This window comes from Myotis nattereri (assembly GCF_964212035.1).
Source record: "Myotis nattereri genome assembly, chromosome: 4".
Taxonomy (NCBI): domain Eukaryota; kingdom Metazoa; phylum Chordata; class Mammalia; order Chiroptera; family Vespertilionidae; genus Myotis; species Myotis nattereri.
The window spans coordinates 78,820,234-78,833,062 of record NC_138079.1 but is presented as its reverse complement, the minus strand read 5'-3'; the positions used below and the strand labels follow the sequence as shown (position 1 = coordinate 78,833,062).

The following is a 12,829-nucleotide window of genomic DNA, read 5'->3' as shown; positions in this document are numbered from 1 at the left end:
ATTAATTAAAAGTTCACTGTATTGAACAAATAAAGCCCACCTGGGAGTAGGGGTGGTGTCTAGTGCCTTAGTCTCTGGCTGGGTCAGGAGGTGTGTATATGGAAGATTGAGACTTTATTCCTCTCCTCCCCCTGCATTTACATCCCGTGCAGATCTACCAAGGACAATTGTGGCCGTTGGTGCTTGTCCAAGGGCACCCAGCTGAGTGGATGAGTGCACTCTGCTTGCTGAGCAGTGCACTCACTGTCAGCTGTGTCCCCCCCCCCCCCCCCCGGGAGAAGAGCCTGTTGTTATTGCACAGACAAGCACTGGCAGGGCTAACTGTGGTCTTTGGCTGACCTCTTTGCTGCTGTCTGAGTATTGAGCCCAGAGGCAGCAGGTCTAAGACACAAGAAGTCTAAAGCTCCATATCTCAGCCATGAGTTTCAAAGCCCCATCTGTGAAATGAGTTAAGCCTCATAAGGCTGTTGCGAAGGTGAGATGTGAATGGAACCTTGAGAAAAGTTCCTGTAACCTACTCACATAATTCTGAAGTAAAGGGATTCAGGCAGAACCATGGGCTCTGCACATGGAAATTTGTTTCGTTATTGAAAAAGGAAACGCGAGTTAAGGAGAAGGCAGACAGACATAAAGCTCTTTACCAATAAGGTCAGGTTTCTTGTTAGAGAGAATCTGGTAGAAAATGTGATAGCCCCTCTCAGCTGCTTGCTGTGAGATGACACGAGATTTCTCTAAGAGATCTGGAATAGAATAAGCAACATGCCTGTAAGTTCCCACCCTTCTGCCTGGAGTGCAGGCTTCCTCTCCATTAAGCCCAGTGCCATAGCCAGTCATGGGCTCATTATTCCCTCTCCCCTAGACACACAGCCTCAGGGGTCCTGACTGCTGGTGGAGGCCAGACGGGCTGGGCATGAGGCAGGCTACACTCAGGAGGGCCCCACACTGATGTAATGTTGCTGGAAGAACCCTCCAAAAGGGCCTGACTCACAGCTCTCGATGTCAGCTCCAGCCAGTTTGCCCGTAGTTCCAAAGTGGATCCGGATGAACTTGCCCTGAGCAGGGAGGAGAGAGGCAGGTCGTGAGGCAAGGTGTAATTCTAGAGCAGGGTTGGGCAAACTTTTTGACTCGAGGGGCACAATGGGTTCTTAAACTGGACCGGAGGGCCGGAACAAAAGCATGGATGGAGTGTTTGTGTGAACTAATATAAATTCAAAGTAAACATCATTACATAAAAGGGTACGGTCTTTTTTTTTTTTTTTTAGTTTTATTCATTTCAAACGGGCCGGATCCGGCCCGCGGGCCGTAGTTTGCCCACGGCTGTTCTAGAGCAACAAGTGGCCTGGGTTTGGCTACAGCCACTCCATGACAGCCCCCTGAATTCAGAGGGCACTTGGGGAGTGTAACTGGGGCAGACATGGCTGTGGTCTGAGTTGTGGATGTCCCATGCAGATGGGCAGAGGAGGTGGACGGGTTTTGGAGTTCTATCTTGTCTCTGTGGGGTAACCTGTAGATTGGGGTGGGGGTTCACAGCTTCCAGATGTTGCAAATCTCTGGCTCCTCTGTCTGACTTCACAGCCCCAACATCACTGTGTTCCCAAGTTTCTGCGTTCAAGCCCCTTGATTTATGTACTGATAGGGGCTCTGTTTGATATAGACGCTGACTGATAAAAGTCTCTGAGAAGATGATGTGACTTGCCTCATCCCATTGGTGTGTTTAAATCAGCCCCAATTTACTTACCTGGAATGGGGTGAGGGTACCTGTCCCGCCACCCCCAGGGCCCCCAGTTGCCGCTGCTCAAACTTACAAAGCGAGAGGAGTTGTTATTCCTGGTGGTCTTGGCGTTCCCGAAAGCCTCCAGCACGGGGTTGGCCTGGATGATTTGATCCTCCAGGGACCCCTGCCCCAGAGAGAAACACCAGGTGGGTTGGCCTGTGGGCTACTGCCTGGGGACTCAGGGCTTTCACATGACAGTGTCTTGTGTGTTAGGAATCAGGATGGAAACAGGTTAGGGAGACTGGGAAGTTGGGGCTGGAGGGAGGGCCACTGCCTGATGACTACCCCCGGCCCCCTGCAGCCCCTGATATTGGAGGGGCACCTGGCAGATGCTAGGCCTTGATTCTTTGCTGCTGTTTCCTCACTGCTCTTGGTGGAGAGACCCCTGAGTGACCTGAGCTGGTGTCTCTCTCCCAACCTTCCTTTTCTTGTCAGCGTTTGACAGCCACCACTGGCACAGCTAATGCTCTTTGTGCCCCAGGGCCTGCGTGTAAGATGTGGCCTAGGCAGCAGAAATTCATCCTGTGTGAAGAGACCTGGGTCTGCAGCCACCTTCTCCCTGTGTGACCCCACCCAGGTAGCTTCTCTCTAAGCTGCAGTCTTCTTATCTGCAGAATGGGCCTAACCCAGAGAGCAGGCACTGCTATGTGTGAGAGGATGCCCAGGCCACCCTACCTTCCCATCCGAGGACTGTTTGCCAGTTCCTCCGATATTGGCAAAGTACTGGATGACCTTCTTCGTGTTCTCAGTCTTGCCAGCACCAGATTCTCCACTGTGGGTGGAAACGGGAGCAGACAAGTGAAGCACATAAAGGGGAATAGCAGCAGAGAAGTAGAGCAATAAAAGGTGCAGGCTGAGCGTGATCACATTTCACACTTCAGCTGTGACAGACAGGTGGGGGGCTTTGGGACATGGAGGGTCCCCTTGGTTTAGCAGGTGCAGATTTACCAGTCCTGCTAAGCCTACTTGCTGTTTACAGATTTCTATACAAGGTCCCACCAATTAATTTAAGAAGGCTTAATTACACGTATAAGACACAGACCTAGTTATATCTATACTAGAGGCCTAGTGCACGAAATTCGTGCACTGGTAGGATCCCTAGCAGCTGCTGGCTGCTGGCTGGGACCTCCCTCCCCCTGGCCAGCACCGCCCCCTAGTCCCCTGGTGAACTCCTGGAGGAACTCCCGGTCGAGGGGACAATTTGCATACTACACTTTTATTATATAGGATTTACGGAGGGACAGAAGGGACACTTACGTGATTAGCATAGACTGATTTTCACGATCTGCGGGGAAGAAAACAGCAATTGGAAGATGTAATTAAGGAAACTTAGAAACTTAGACATTTGGCATCATCTTTGCCACCCACCCTGCATCCCACCAACTTGGAGAGTGGCCATAGAAGCCAGGTGAGTCGGAAAACCCAGCATCCTGTGGGGTCCATGGTGACATGCTTGTCTCTGCAGGAAACATCCTTGCAGAAAGGGCTAAGAATTGACCAGCCACCCTGTTTCTACCAGCACCATCCCAAAAAGCTACCCTGTCATAAAAAAATAAAGAGAAATGATAATAAAAATTACTTCTGGGGTCTCTGTACTGTATGGCAGAGATCATACAGGGAATGGTTAAATGTTGACTTGAGTTCTGGGCAAGTTACTTAACTTGGCAACCTGGCTTTTGTGATGCTTAAATGAGATAGGGCGTGAAGTAGGGCTGGTACTCAGCAGATGCCCAGTGCACTCACTGAGCGCTGGTACCTGGTGTTAATATCACATACTGTGGCAGCTCAACATTTAGCAAAGAATTTCAACAAGTGGTTCACGTTGAGCTTGGGTAGCATGTGGCTGGCTCTAATGCAGTTGGAGCGACAATAGCAAAGAGAATCTCACCCACCACGAGAGCCCCAACAGGTCCCACCCCACGCACCCATGAGCATGTCATGGTAGGCATTGTCCGAGATGGAGAAGAGGTGGGGTGGCATCTCTGTGCGTTTCTTGCCCTTGTACATGTTGGCCACCCGGGACCCGTAGATGGGCAGCCACCTGTAGGGGTTGACTGTCACGCAGAATAAGCCCGAGTAGGTCTGGTGGGAGGGAAGGAAGATGGTTAGCTGCCCCTTCCCTTTATTAGTCCCTTCTCTCTGTACCCCAGCCTGTCATAGAGCAACCTGGCTGGAGGTCCTCTCTGGGGGCAAAATCTATGCCTGAGTCTTTATTCAGTAAGCAAAACAAGTCTCTTTAATATATATTTGTTTTATCTTCTTTTGGTTTAATTATTTGAATAGATAACACAGGCACTGTATGGATAAAAAGTTCTCCCAACTGCTCACTGCCCACCCCCTCTTCCCACAAGTACTTTCTAATACCCACTCCCAAGGTCTCTGATGTGTATACAAACAAATGTCTCACATTCTTATGTCCCACCTTGTTTTTAAAACTAAAGATGGTATTTTACCAAATTGTTTTATATCTTGCTTTCTCCACTTAATATATCTCGGAGAATTTTCCATGAGAGTCCACAGTGAGATTTCTGGGGTATTTTATAGCCATGGAGTGCTCACTGTGTGGGGTTACTCTATTTATTTTTATTTTATTTTAAAATTAAATTTGTTGGGATGACATTGGTTAATATGATCATATAGGTTTCGGGTGTGGGTTTCTATGTTACAAGATCTGTACATTGCACTGTGTGCCCACCACCTAAAGTCAAATCTTCTCCCATCACCATATATTAGATCCCCATCACCCCCACCCCCTTCCCTCTGGCAAACACCACACTGCTGAGACATCAGCTTCTTTTTTCATCCCAAGGCAATTTTGTAAGAAAATTATCCCATTAAAAAAAATCAGAAACCAATGAGGTAGTAAAAGAAATGAGCTGAGAGGAGAATAAGTGAGAGCAGGCAATAGCCAAATCCATGACTGCCCCTCCATGGCTTTCAAACTTTCCCTTCTCCTTGCTGGACACTCATACTGACCTGATGTCCCTACTCTGTGCCTCTTTACAGTTCAACTTTAAGACCTTCCACTTTGGTCCAAGTGGGAATACTGCTCCCCCCCCCCCCCCCCCCCGTCTACCAGCCCCAGTTTCTTCTTACCATAGCTGTGATATGCTGAGTTTTAAAAGGAATCTTATTAAGAGTTGAAAGTATGATGTACAGTGTCTCATCCTAGGATTCCAGCCATTGAATCACTCTTTCAAGCCCTATCTCAGTGTGTGTATGTATCGGGGGGAGGGGGGGGGGCGGGAGTGTAGGGGGAGGAGGATGGCAGATATTAGCCTTCAAACCTGTTTTGGTCAGAATGAAAAAGAGAGATTCCCCACCCTCTCTCATAGGAGGGACCTGAGAGGGAAGCTTTTGGGGTTGTGGAGTAGTCCTTGCCCGTCAGTGTTGTTCAATCAGCAACTGAGGTACCTTAAGAGGAGACTCCTTGCCCTGACCCCTTAGCCCAGTGATGGCGAACCTTTTGAGCTTGGCGCGTCAGCATTTTGAAAAACCCTAACTTAACTCTGGTGCCATGTCACATATAAAAATTTTTTGATTTTGCAACCATAGTAAAACAAAGACTTATATTTTTGATATTTATTTTATATATTTAAATGCCATTTAACAAAGAAAAATCAGCCAAAAAATGAGTTCCCGTGTCACCTCTGACACACATGTCATAGGTTTGCCATCGCTGCCTTAGCCCACACTCCACAGAGCCTATGACATGGTGTGGCCATCCATGGAGAGCAAGGGCCTGGCATCAGAGTGACTCTGATCTAAGCCCCAGCCCTGAGCTTAGCCATCAAGCCCACACAGACATCCTCAGCCCAAACTCCAGGCTCAGTCAAGGAGAATGTGGTTCTTTCTAGACCTGAGGTCCAATGATGCCATCACTAGTCTCCAGGCCCAGCAAATATCCCCAAGAGCGTTCTAGAGATCTTTCAGCACGGCCTGGGGATTTGAATCTGGGCTAAAGTAGTGTTGAAGTAGGTTGAGGGAAGGAAGCATGCAGCAGCCATCTTGGCTGTCACCACAAATCCTGAGGGGCCTCTGACCTTGAAGGCAGGTCCCACTTCACCTATTCCTACCAGATGTATATCTTTCTGTTTTAGTAAAGACATCTAAAGGGGCAAATGCCAAGACTTCCTTACATCTCATGTTGAATCTAGCCACCAGCACTTTCAGGAAATCATACTTCTGTTTTAGGAGTTCCAAGATGGTCAAGGGACTGATGGTAACCCACTTTGCACACCCTAGCATAGTGCACAATGTTTGTAGAATGAATGCTTGAATGGATGGATATAAAGAAGGAAGAAAAAGGAGAAAGGAAAAAGGAAAGAAGGAAGATAAACGGATGGTTGGATAGACAGGGAAGGACTTCTAATCAAGTCATATAAAGTCAGTAGGGGGAAATGATGTTTGTATTGGAGAGTTTGCAAGGGTGGGGTGGGGAAGACTTCAGGGTGAGAGCTTCAGCAAAGGGTATTTCAGCTGCCTGTGGAGATGGTGCCCATCACTGAGATGTTGAAAGCTTGGAGTGGAAGTCCTAATGTGTCAAAAACATGGTCCCTGTGCCCTTGTCTGAGTCATCATGTACATTGGTTGCTGGGGAAGGTAGAGCAGTTGCTCCCTCCCATCAGGAGAGGGGCAGAAGATGTGCAGTGCCCACTTCCTTCTCACCCCCAGCCCCAGGCACTCACATAGATCCTCATGTTGGTGTAGCGTTGGCGCAGATTGTCCAGGACACTGGCCTCGTTCAAGAAGGTCATGTCCGCCATGTCGCTGGCTTGGTAGAATTTGGGTGGGTTCATCTGCTGGATGTCATCCTTCTTAATAGTGACAGTCTGCAAGGAGATGTCAAGACATAGCAGCACATGAATTAGGGACCAGTACTGTCACAGCCACAGCAGCATCTGGCAGTTACCGCACACAGATTGGTGTCCCGGAAGGAGCTGTAGTCAGGCGTCCAGTGGGCCCAATTCCTGGTCCAGCCATGCCTACTGTGCAACCTGGGATGGGGAGGGACTTTGAGGCTATCTGAGCCCTAACTGCCTCCCATCTGAAGTAGGAATGAAAACAGCCCCCATGGCTGGTTTCTGGAAGAATTATATGAACTTAAATGGGATCATGGAAAAATACCTTGTAAGCTATGGGCTTCCCTCCCTACATTCAGAGCACCTCAAGCCTGTGCTTCTCTTCCTACCAAATACATCCTGGCAGCTGATCAGAGCTTCCTCATTGATCCCAGGGACACATTGCAGAGATATGACTCTTCTGCCTTGGGAATTAGTGATGGTTTCTAAATAGTAATGAACTTTTTCATAATAAAAAGACATTCCCCTTGAAAGTGGCAAGCAAATAAGATAAAGAAAAAGAAGACAACAACGAGTGTTGGGCAGTAGATGTGCAGCATTAAGAATCAGAGCTCCTGTGCATGGTAGGAATTCCTGTCCCCCTTCTGCACCCCAGTGTTTCATCTGTAGATGAAAACTAGCACCAACTCTTAAGTTTCATCATCTGGGACCAGAAAAAAATCTTGGAGTTGCCTACAGCCTGAGATGTGAGGCTTGAACATACACTTTAATTTTGGGGACTTTTAATAATTTATGAGTCCAATAGGTAGGTAATTTGAAGTCTTGACAGTTTTAGGAATTCCACCCAGTGATGATCACCACCCCTAGTAAATCAAGCTGGGTCCAAAGTGGGGCCTTTGGGGCCCCTTTCTTATGGTTCATCATTTCTTACAATACTGCAGTGCGCTGCCCTTCTGAAAAGTATGTTCCTTCTGAGAATTCGGCTTGATTTTCATGTTCAAATCCACTTTAATTTGGGCATAGCCTCATCTCTCTCTTGTCACTTCCCTGGAAAGAGGCTGCAAAGTAAAGCTCACTATTTCAAAATCTCATCATGGAAGGTCTCTGGTTTTATGCATGAAATTACCCAAGGACTGACCTCATATTTCCCTTTTGCAGCCCACCATGGAGAGATGGCATAGTGACGTAAGTGGGGATACAGGTGTTTGAGCCAGATGCTCTAGCTTTGAATCTGAGTTCATCATTGTGACTATGGGCACAAGGGTAAAGTCTCCTTGATCTTACTGCAAACCAGGATCAGTAAATCATATAATAAGGTTATTGAAAGGATTAAATAAAAAAAACTCAGTGCCTCACCAGGAGTCTATAGCAGGGTAGGGATTTAATAAAATAAACTTTATATTCACCTTCTCAAGTCATCCCTCACAGTCAGACAGTGTGGACTAGCAGAGACTGGTAAACCATCTATATGGGGGGGAAATCTCTAATTTGTACCATTTGTCAATTCCCATGGTGAAAATACTTCCACCATGGGTGACATCAAGCTACTAAAGGTTTAACAACTGGCTGCAAACCCTGAATGTTTAACACTGAGTCCTCGGAAGCCAGGACAAGCCAGCTCAAGCACACCACCACCACCAGGCAGCAAGAGGCTCAGGAGACACCATCCATTGCTCATGCAGCTGAAGACCTCACCCAGGTTGGCCAGATGGTCTGAGCCCTGGCTCACATTCCCCGTGCCATCATGGGCCCATAGTGTGACCACTGACGGGTGGGATGCTCCCTCTCTTGGGAAACAGGTGCCACCTGAGAGCTGTTTGGGACTTTAAAGATGAGCAGCTCTCATGATAATGCCTTATACACATGGACTGTTTCAGAGCATACGGAGTACTCTCCCATGTGCTATCACGTTGGAATCTCTACTGTGAGAGAGCCAAAGCTCAGAGAGGAAAAGTGTCTTTTTCAGGGCCACACAGCTTGAGTATTGTTGAGTCTGAACTTGAACCCAGCACCTGGGACTCAGAGGCATCTGCTCTTCTTGCCACTCTGACTCTTGAGCAGAAGCACGGACAACAGAGCCCGAGTGTCTGCCACTTCCAAAGCTCAGTTCCATCCTGGAGAGTTCTCTCCACTCACCTGGTTGGTGACCGTCTTCACGGTGACTTGGTCGCCCTGTTCAGACTGGATCTCTCCAGCGATGAAGCCCTCCTTCTCGTCTTTGACCCAGCAGGACCTCTTGATGTCATAGGGCTTGCTCATGGCTTCGAGCCTCTCCTTTTCGGGAGGTGCCAGGAAGGGCATCGGGTCCACATCGTCCCCACATTCACCTTTGTACCCACCAGGCATTGCGGCTTGGCTGAGGGAGGAGCAAGAAGGAACCAAGGATGGGAACCAGGACTTCCCAAGGTGCTGCAGGGGAGAGAAAGCAAGGACAGCTTGTCAAGACTTACGTATGGGCTAAGGCGAATGCCTGAGAGAGGCAGGGGTCCTAATAACTTAGAATAAGCTAATAACTCCTCAGGGTTGTGTACCTCCCCAACCCACAAAACATTTCTGCATCTTTTATTGATAAACCCCTCACATTAAGACCAGACTGGATCATTTTATGGAGAAGACAAGAACCAGGAGAGGTTAAAGCAAGGACGTTTAACCATGAAATAGCACCGGAAAACAATTACCACTTGTTTTCCACCTTCCCTTAAGGTATGAACAGGCCACAAGCCACGGTAGTACTAGAATGGCAGTGGCTTGTCCCTAACAGAAATCACAGCTCTTCTCCTTTTATTTTAGCGTGGTTGCAGGCATCTCAAAATAGTGTTTACCCTCTTCTCAACTTTGAAATTATGGCCTTATTAGACCCTCAGTTGGAGGTTGTTATTTGAACCTGCTAACAAAGAAGTACACTTTTAATTACTATATCACAAATTGATTTTTAATATTTTGATAGCTGCATTTTAATACCATCAGTTTTCTGTGTATCTCTATGACTCAGCGGTCACAACCTTTCGGACCTCATGGACCACTAGTGGTCCGCGGACCACCGGTTGGCGACCGTTGCAGTCTATGTAGTTTATTTTATTCATTTAAAAACACTAATCTGATCAGAGGTCCGTAGGCTTTACTAGACCCGGATACAAATAATTGCCCAGGTTCACTGATTATCTTTCTCCAGATGAGGCCAGCCTGGGGTTAAGCCTGGGCTTCTTAACGCAGAAGTTTCACCAGACCACCAGGAAGGAGGAGCACTGGGGACTCACAGGGGCCGAGAAGGAAGTCAGGGCGTCCCAGGTTGTCTTGGGAGTGAAGAAACGTCTTGAAGTTTTGGGGAAGGTGTGTTCTGAGCCCCTTTGCCAGCAGTGCTATTCTTGAGGCCAGCCTTCACCTTTAATCAACTCAGTGGGAACTGGAGGGTCTTGCTACAGTGCCCCTGGCCCCTGCTTGAATTGGGCTGCCCTCGGGAGAGGGAGAGCGCCAGCTTTTCCTGGGAGGGGCCCTGGAAGAAGAGGCTGAGCCAGGACAGGCAAGCAGTGGAGGCAAAGCCAGACACTTTCTCCTCTTCCCACCTCCCTATAGCAGTGATGGCGAACCTTTTGAGCTCGGCATGTCAGCATTTTGAAAAACCCTAACTTAACTCTGGTGCCGTGTCACATATAGACATTTTTTGATATTTGCAACCATAGTAAAAAAAAAAAGATTTATATTTTTGATATTTATTTTATATACTTAAATGCAATTTAACAAAAAATCAACCAAAAAAATGAGTTCGCGTGTCACCTCTGAACACACGTGTTGTAGGTTTGCCATCACAGCCCTATCGTGTCCAGCTTAGAGAGTCTGGCTGGCGCCTGGGTTCCCCAACCCTGGAATTGGTCCATTTCATAGACAAGAGGACAGTGGGGGTCTTGTGCCATCTGGTGATATCTGTAGTCCCATTGGATAAAATGGTTTAAATTCAGTTAATAAAATATATAGGGTCACCAAGAAAACAAATGGCAATAAACTATAATTGACAAAATATTAAACACGCATATGATGGTAATACATATGCTTCTTTACTAGCACATCAAATAACACAATCTAACAGCTGCTCTAATAACCACTGTTCTGAAGCAACGAGGGGAAGTAACAATATTTTGAGCTTTTTGCAATATTTGTAACAGGATATGAAAATATCGGTGACTTCCATTGCTGGCAAAGTTACAGGTACTGCTAACATGAATGTGACTTGTTGCCTGTGTTGAAAGAGGAGGACATTTTGCATTTCGGTGAAAGGCAGGGAACATCAGGATGGGATTGTTTTCCCGTGGAAGATCCCGAGCCTAGGTTAAGAACCCTGCCTGGTCCCCCCTGAGTCCCGTCCTGAGGAGCACTGGGCTGGGAGGCCTTGGTTCCTGCCAGTAGTTTTGAGCAGTCTTCATCCAGCATCTGGGAGACTGTGTCTCACTCAGCTGTGCCACAAGTCACCTTGGAGCTCAGTGGCTTCTTGGGCCTCTCCCACCCCCTTTACGGAAGATATGATTGCCCAACATAAACCTCCTTCTGTCATTTGTTGTCCCTACTGGCTCAGTTGCATTGTTTTTTTTGTTTGTTTCCTTTTTGCTGTCTCAGTCTCCTGGTTCTGTTTGACATAGATGGAAGTCAACAGAGAGATGAGACCAAAATCCACAGGAAAAGATAATGCAAGTATCAGCCAGGTCGGATTAAAAAGCATTAGACTTGTTATTAAAACAAAACAACTTCTTCTGAGAGCTGGGTTCTTTTTAATTGTTTTAATGGGGAGGAAGGGCCCGAAATTCTCCTTTGTTTATTCCAATGTGGCTGCTTGTACTTCCTAATGATAGTTTTGCTGTGAACCACCAGCTAAGGTGTTATTGCTGTTGTCCTGGCCTGGTGGCCTGGGGCACAGACCCCTGGGGCCAGGTGTACACGAAGGCTGTACAGGCGTCTGACACCAGGTTTCGCCCCTTTCAGTGGCCACCAGCCTCCTTCTCAGGTATGACTCTAAGGCCCCCCTGCATCCAAATCACTCCTGTACCTCCCCTTCCCCACAAAGGCTCTTTCCAAGAGCCATTGATAACCAAGACCCATTTTTAAAATTCAAGAACCACAACACATACAAAAATTGAGCTCATTGAATGCAACAGCTAAAAGGGTCTTCAGGGGGAAGAGATGCATTGCAAAGTATGGGAAAGACAGGGCTGGGACTGAACCCAGCATGAACCCAGCACCCCCTCCATGCCTTCCCCCTTCCCCAAGGATGGTGCAGTGAAGTAGGCTGATCTGGGTTTGAACCCCAGATGCTCCTGCCTCACTGTGGAATGCAGCACACGTCCCACAGGCCCAGGTCCCTCGGAACATTGAGTGAGATGCCCACTCTGCAGCCCCTGGGTCAGGCAGGTGCTTAAAAAATACGCATCCCCTGCTCCTGGTTGCTCATCTCTCTTCATTACATCTACTTACCTCAAGTGGCTCCTCCAGGAACCCCCGCCCCATTTCCCCTCTCCCCCCGCATTCCCTATGGTACCCACCTGAGACCACACTGGAAGAGACTGGGTGCCCAGCAGAGCCTGGCCATTCCCTTTTATACCTGCCCAACTGGTCTGAGCCAGCAAAACCTTAAAAAAGAAAAGAAGCCCTCAGGGCTCCAGTGGGTCAGCTGGCCTCACCTTCCAAGGCCTGACTGGACGTTCCCAGGTCCCTCAGGGGGGATCAGTGAATGCCCTTATTCTAGGACATTTGCCTTCCTCCCATTGTCCCTCTGGGGAAACTGATGACCTCAGCCCAGGGGTGCAGGCTGTGGGCAGAAATAGAACAGCTAGCTAATGAGTTTTCCTCTTAAAGCTGTAACTGCACTCATAGAGGGGGCTAACTCTTAAGGAGGAAGACCCAAGTAGACTCATCCAAAGTTTTTGGCATGGATGTGCCCAGAGAGCCAATTGGTGATTACTTTGCCCCTTTCCCATGCTCAGGCTGGAAGACCCGTGTAAGCTTGGACTTCACTCATCTAGTCATGATCATGGCCTTCCTGCAGCCCATCATGGTGCAGTGTCAGCTCTGAGTTCTAAAGCTGGCTTTGTTTTATTTATTTATTTTTCATTTCAAACAAATTTATTTCCTTGCTTCATGAAAAAGAACACTCTAACAGCGGTGTAGCCAGTATACCAGGGGCCCTCAAACTTTTTAAACAGGGGGCCAGTTCACTGTCCCTCAGACCGTTGGAGGGCCGGACTAGAGTTTAAAAAAAAACTATGAG

The 12,829-nt window shown here is 47.9% G+C and overlaps 1 protein-coding gene and 1 long non-coding RNA gene across 3 annotated transcripts in view; one reads left to right on the top strand and one right to left on the bottom strand.

Moving 5' to 3' along the window:
- MYH16 (myosin heavy chain 16) overlaps window positions 1–8,922 on the bottom strand; it is a gene marked incomplete at its 5' end in the record, with an annotated part of 54,642 nt that extends 45,720 nt beyond the window's left edge. Inside the window, 8 exons of the mRNA XM_081088674.1 lie at window positions 642–740; window positions 989–1,052; window positions 1,806–1,898; window positions 2,450–2,546; window positions 3,032–3,059; window positions 3,700–3,856; window positions 6,463–6,606; window positions 8,713–8,922. Of these exons, the coding sequence (XP_080944800.1) occupies window positions 642–740; window positions 989–1,052; window positions 1,806–1,898; window positions 2,450–2,546; window positions 3,032–3,059; window positions 3,700–3,856; window positions 6,463–6,606; window positions 8,713–8,922 (892 nt within the window). The remainder of the gene's footprint in view (window positions 1–641; window positions 741–988; window positions 1,053–1,805; window positions 1,899–2,449; window positions 2,547–3,031; window positions 3,060–3,699; window positions 3,857–6,462; window positions 6,607–8,712) is intronic.
- The window catches only part of LOC308517503, a 102,582-nt gene that overhangs the window by 29,929 nt on the left and 59,824 nt on the right, over window positions 1–12,829 (top strand). The gene's annotated exons all lie outside the window — the stretch shown is intronic.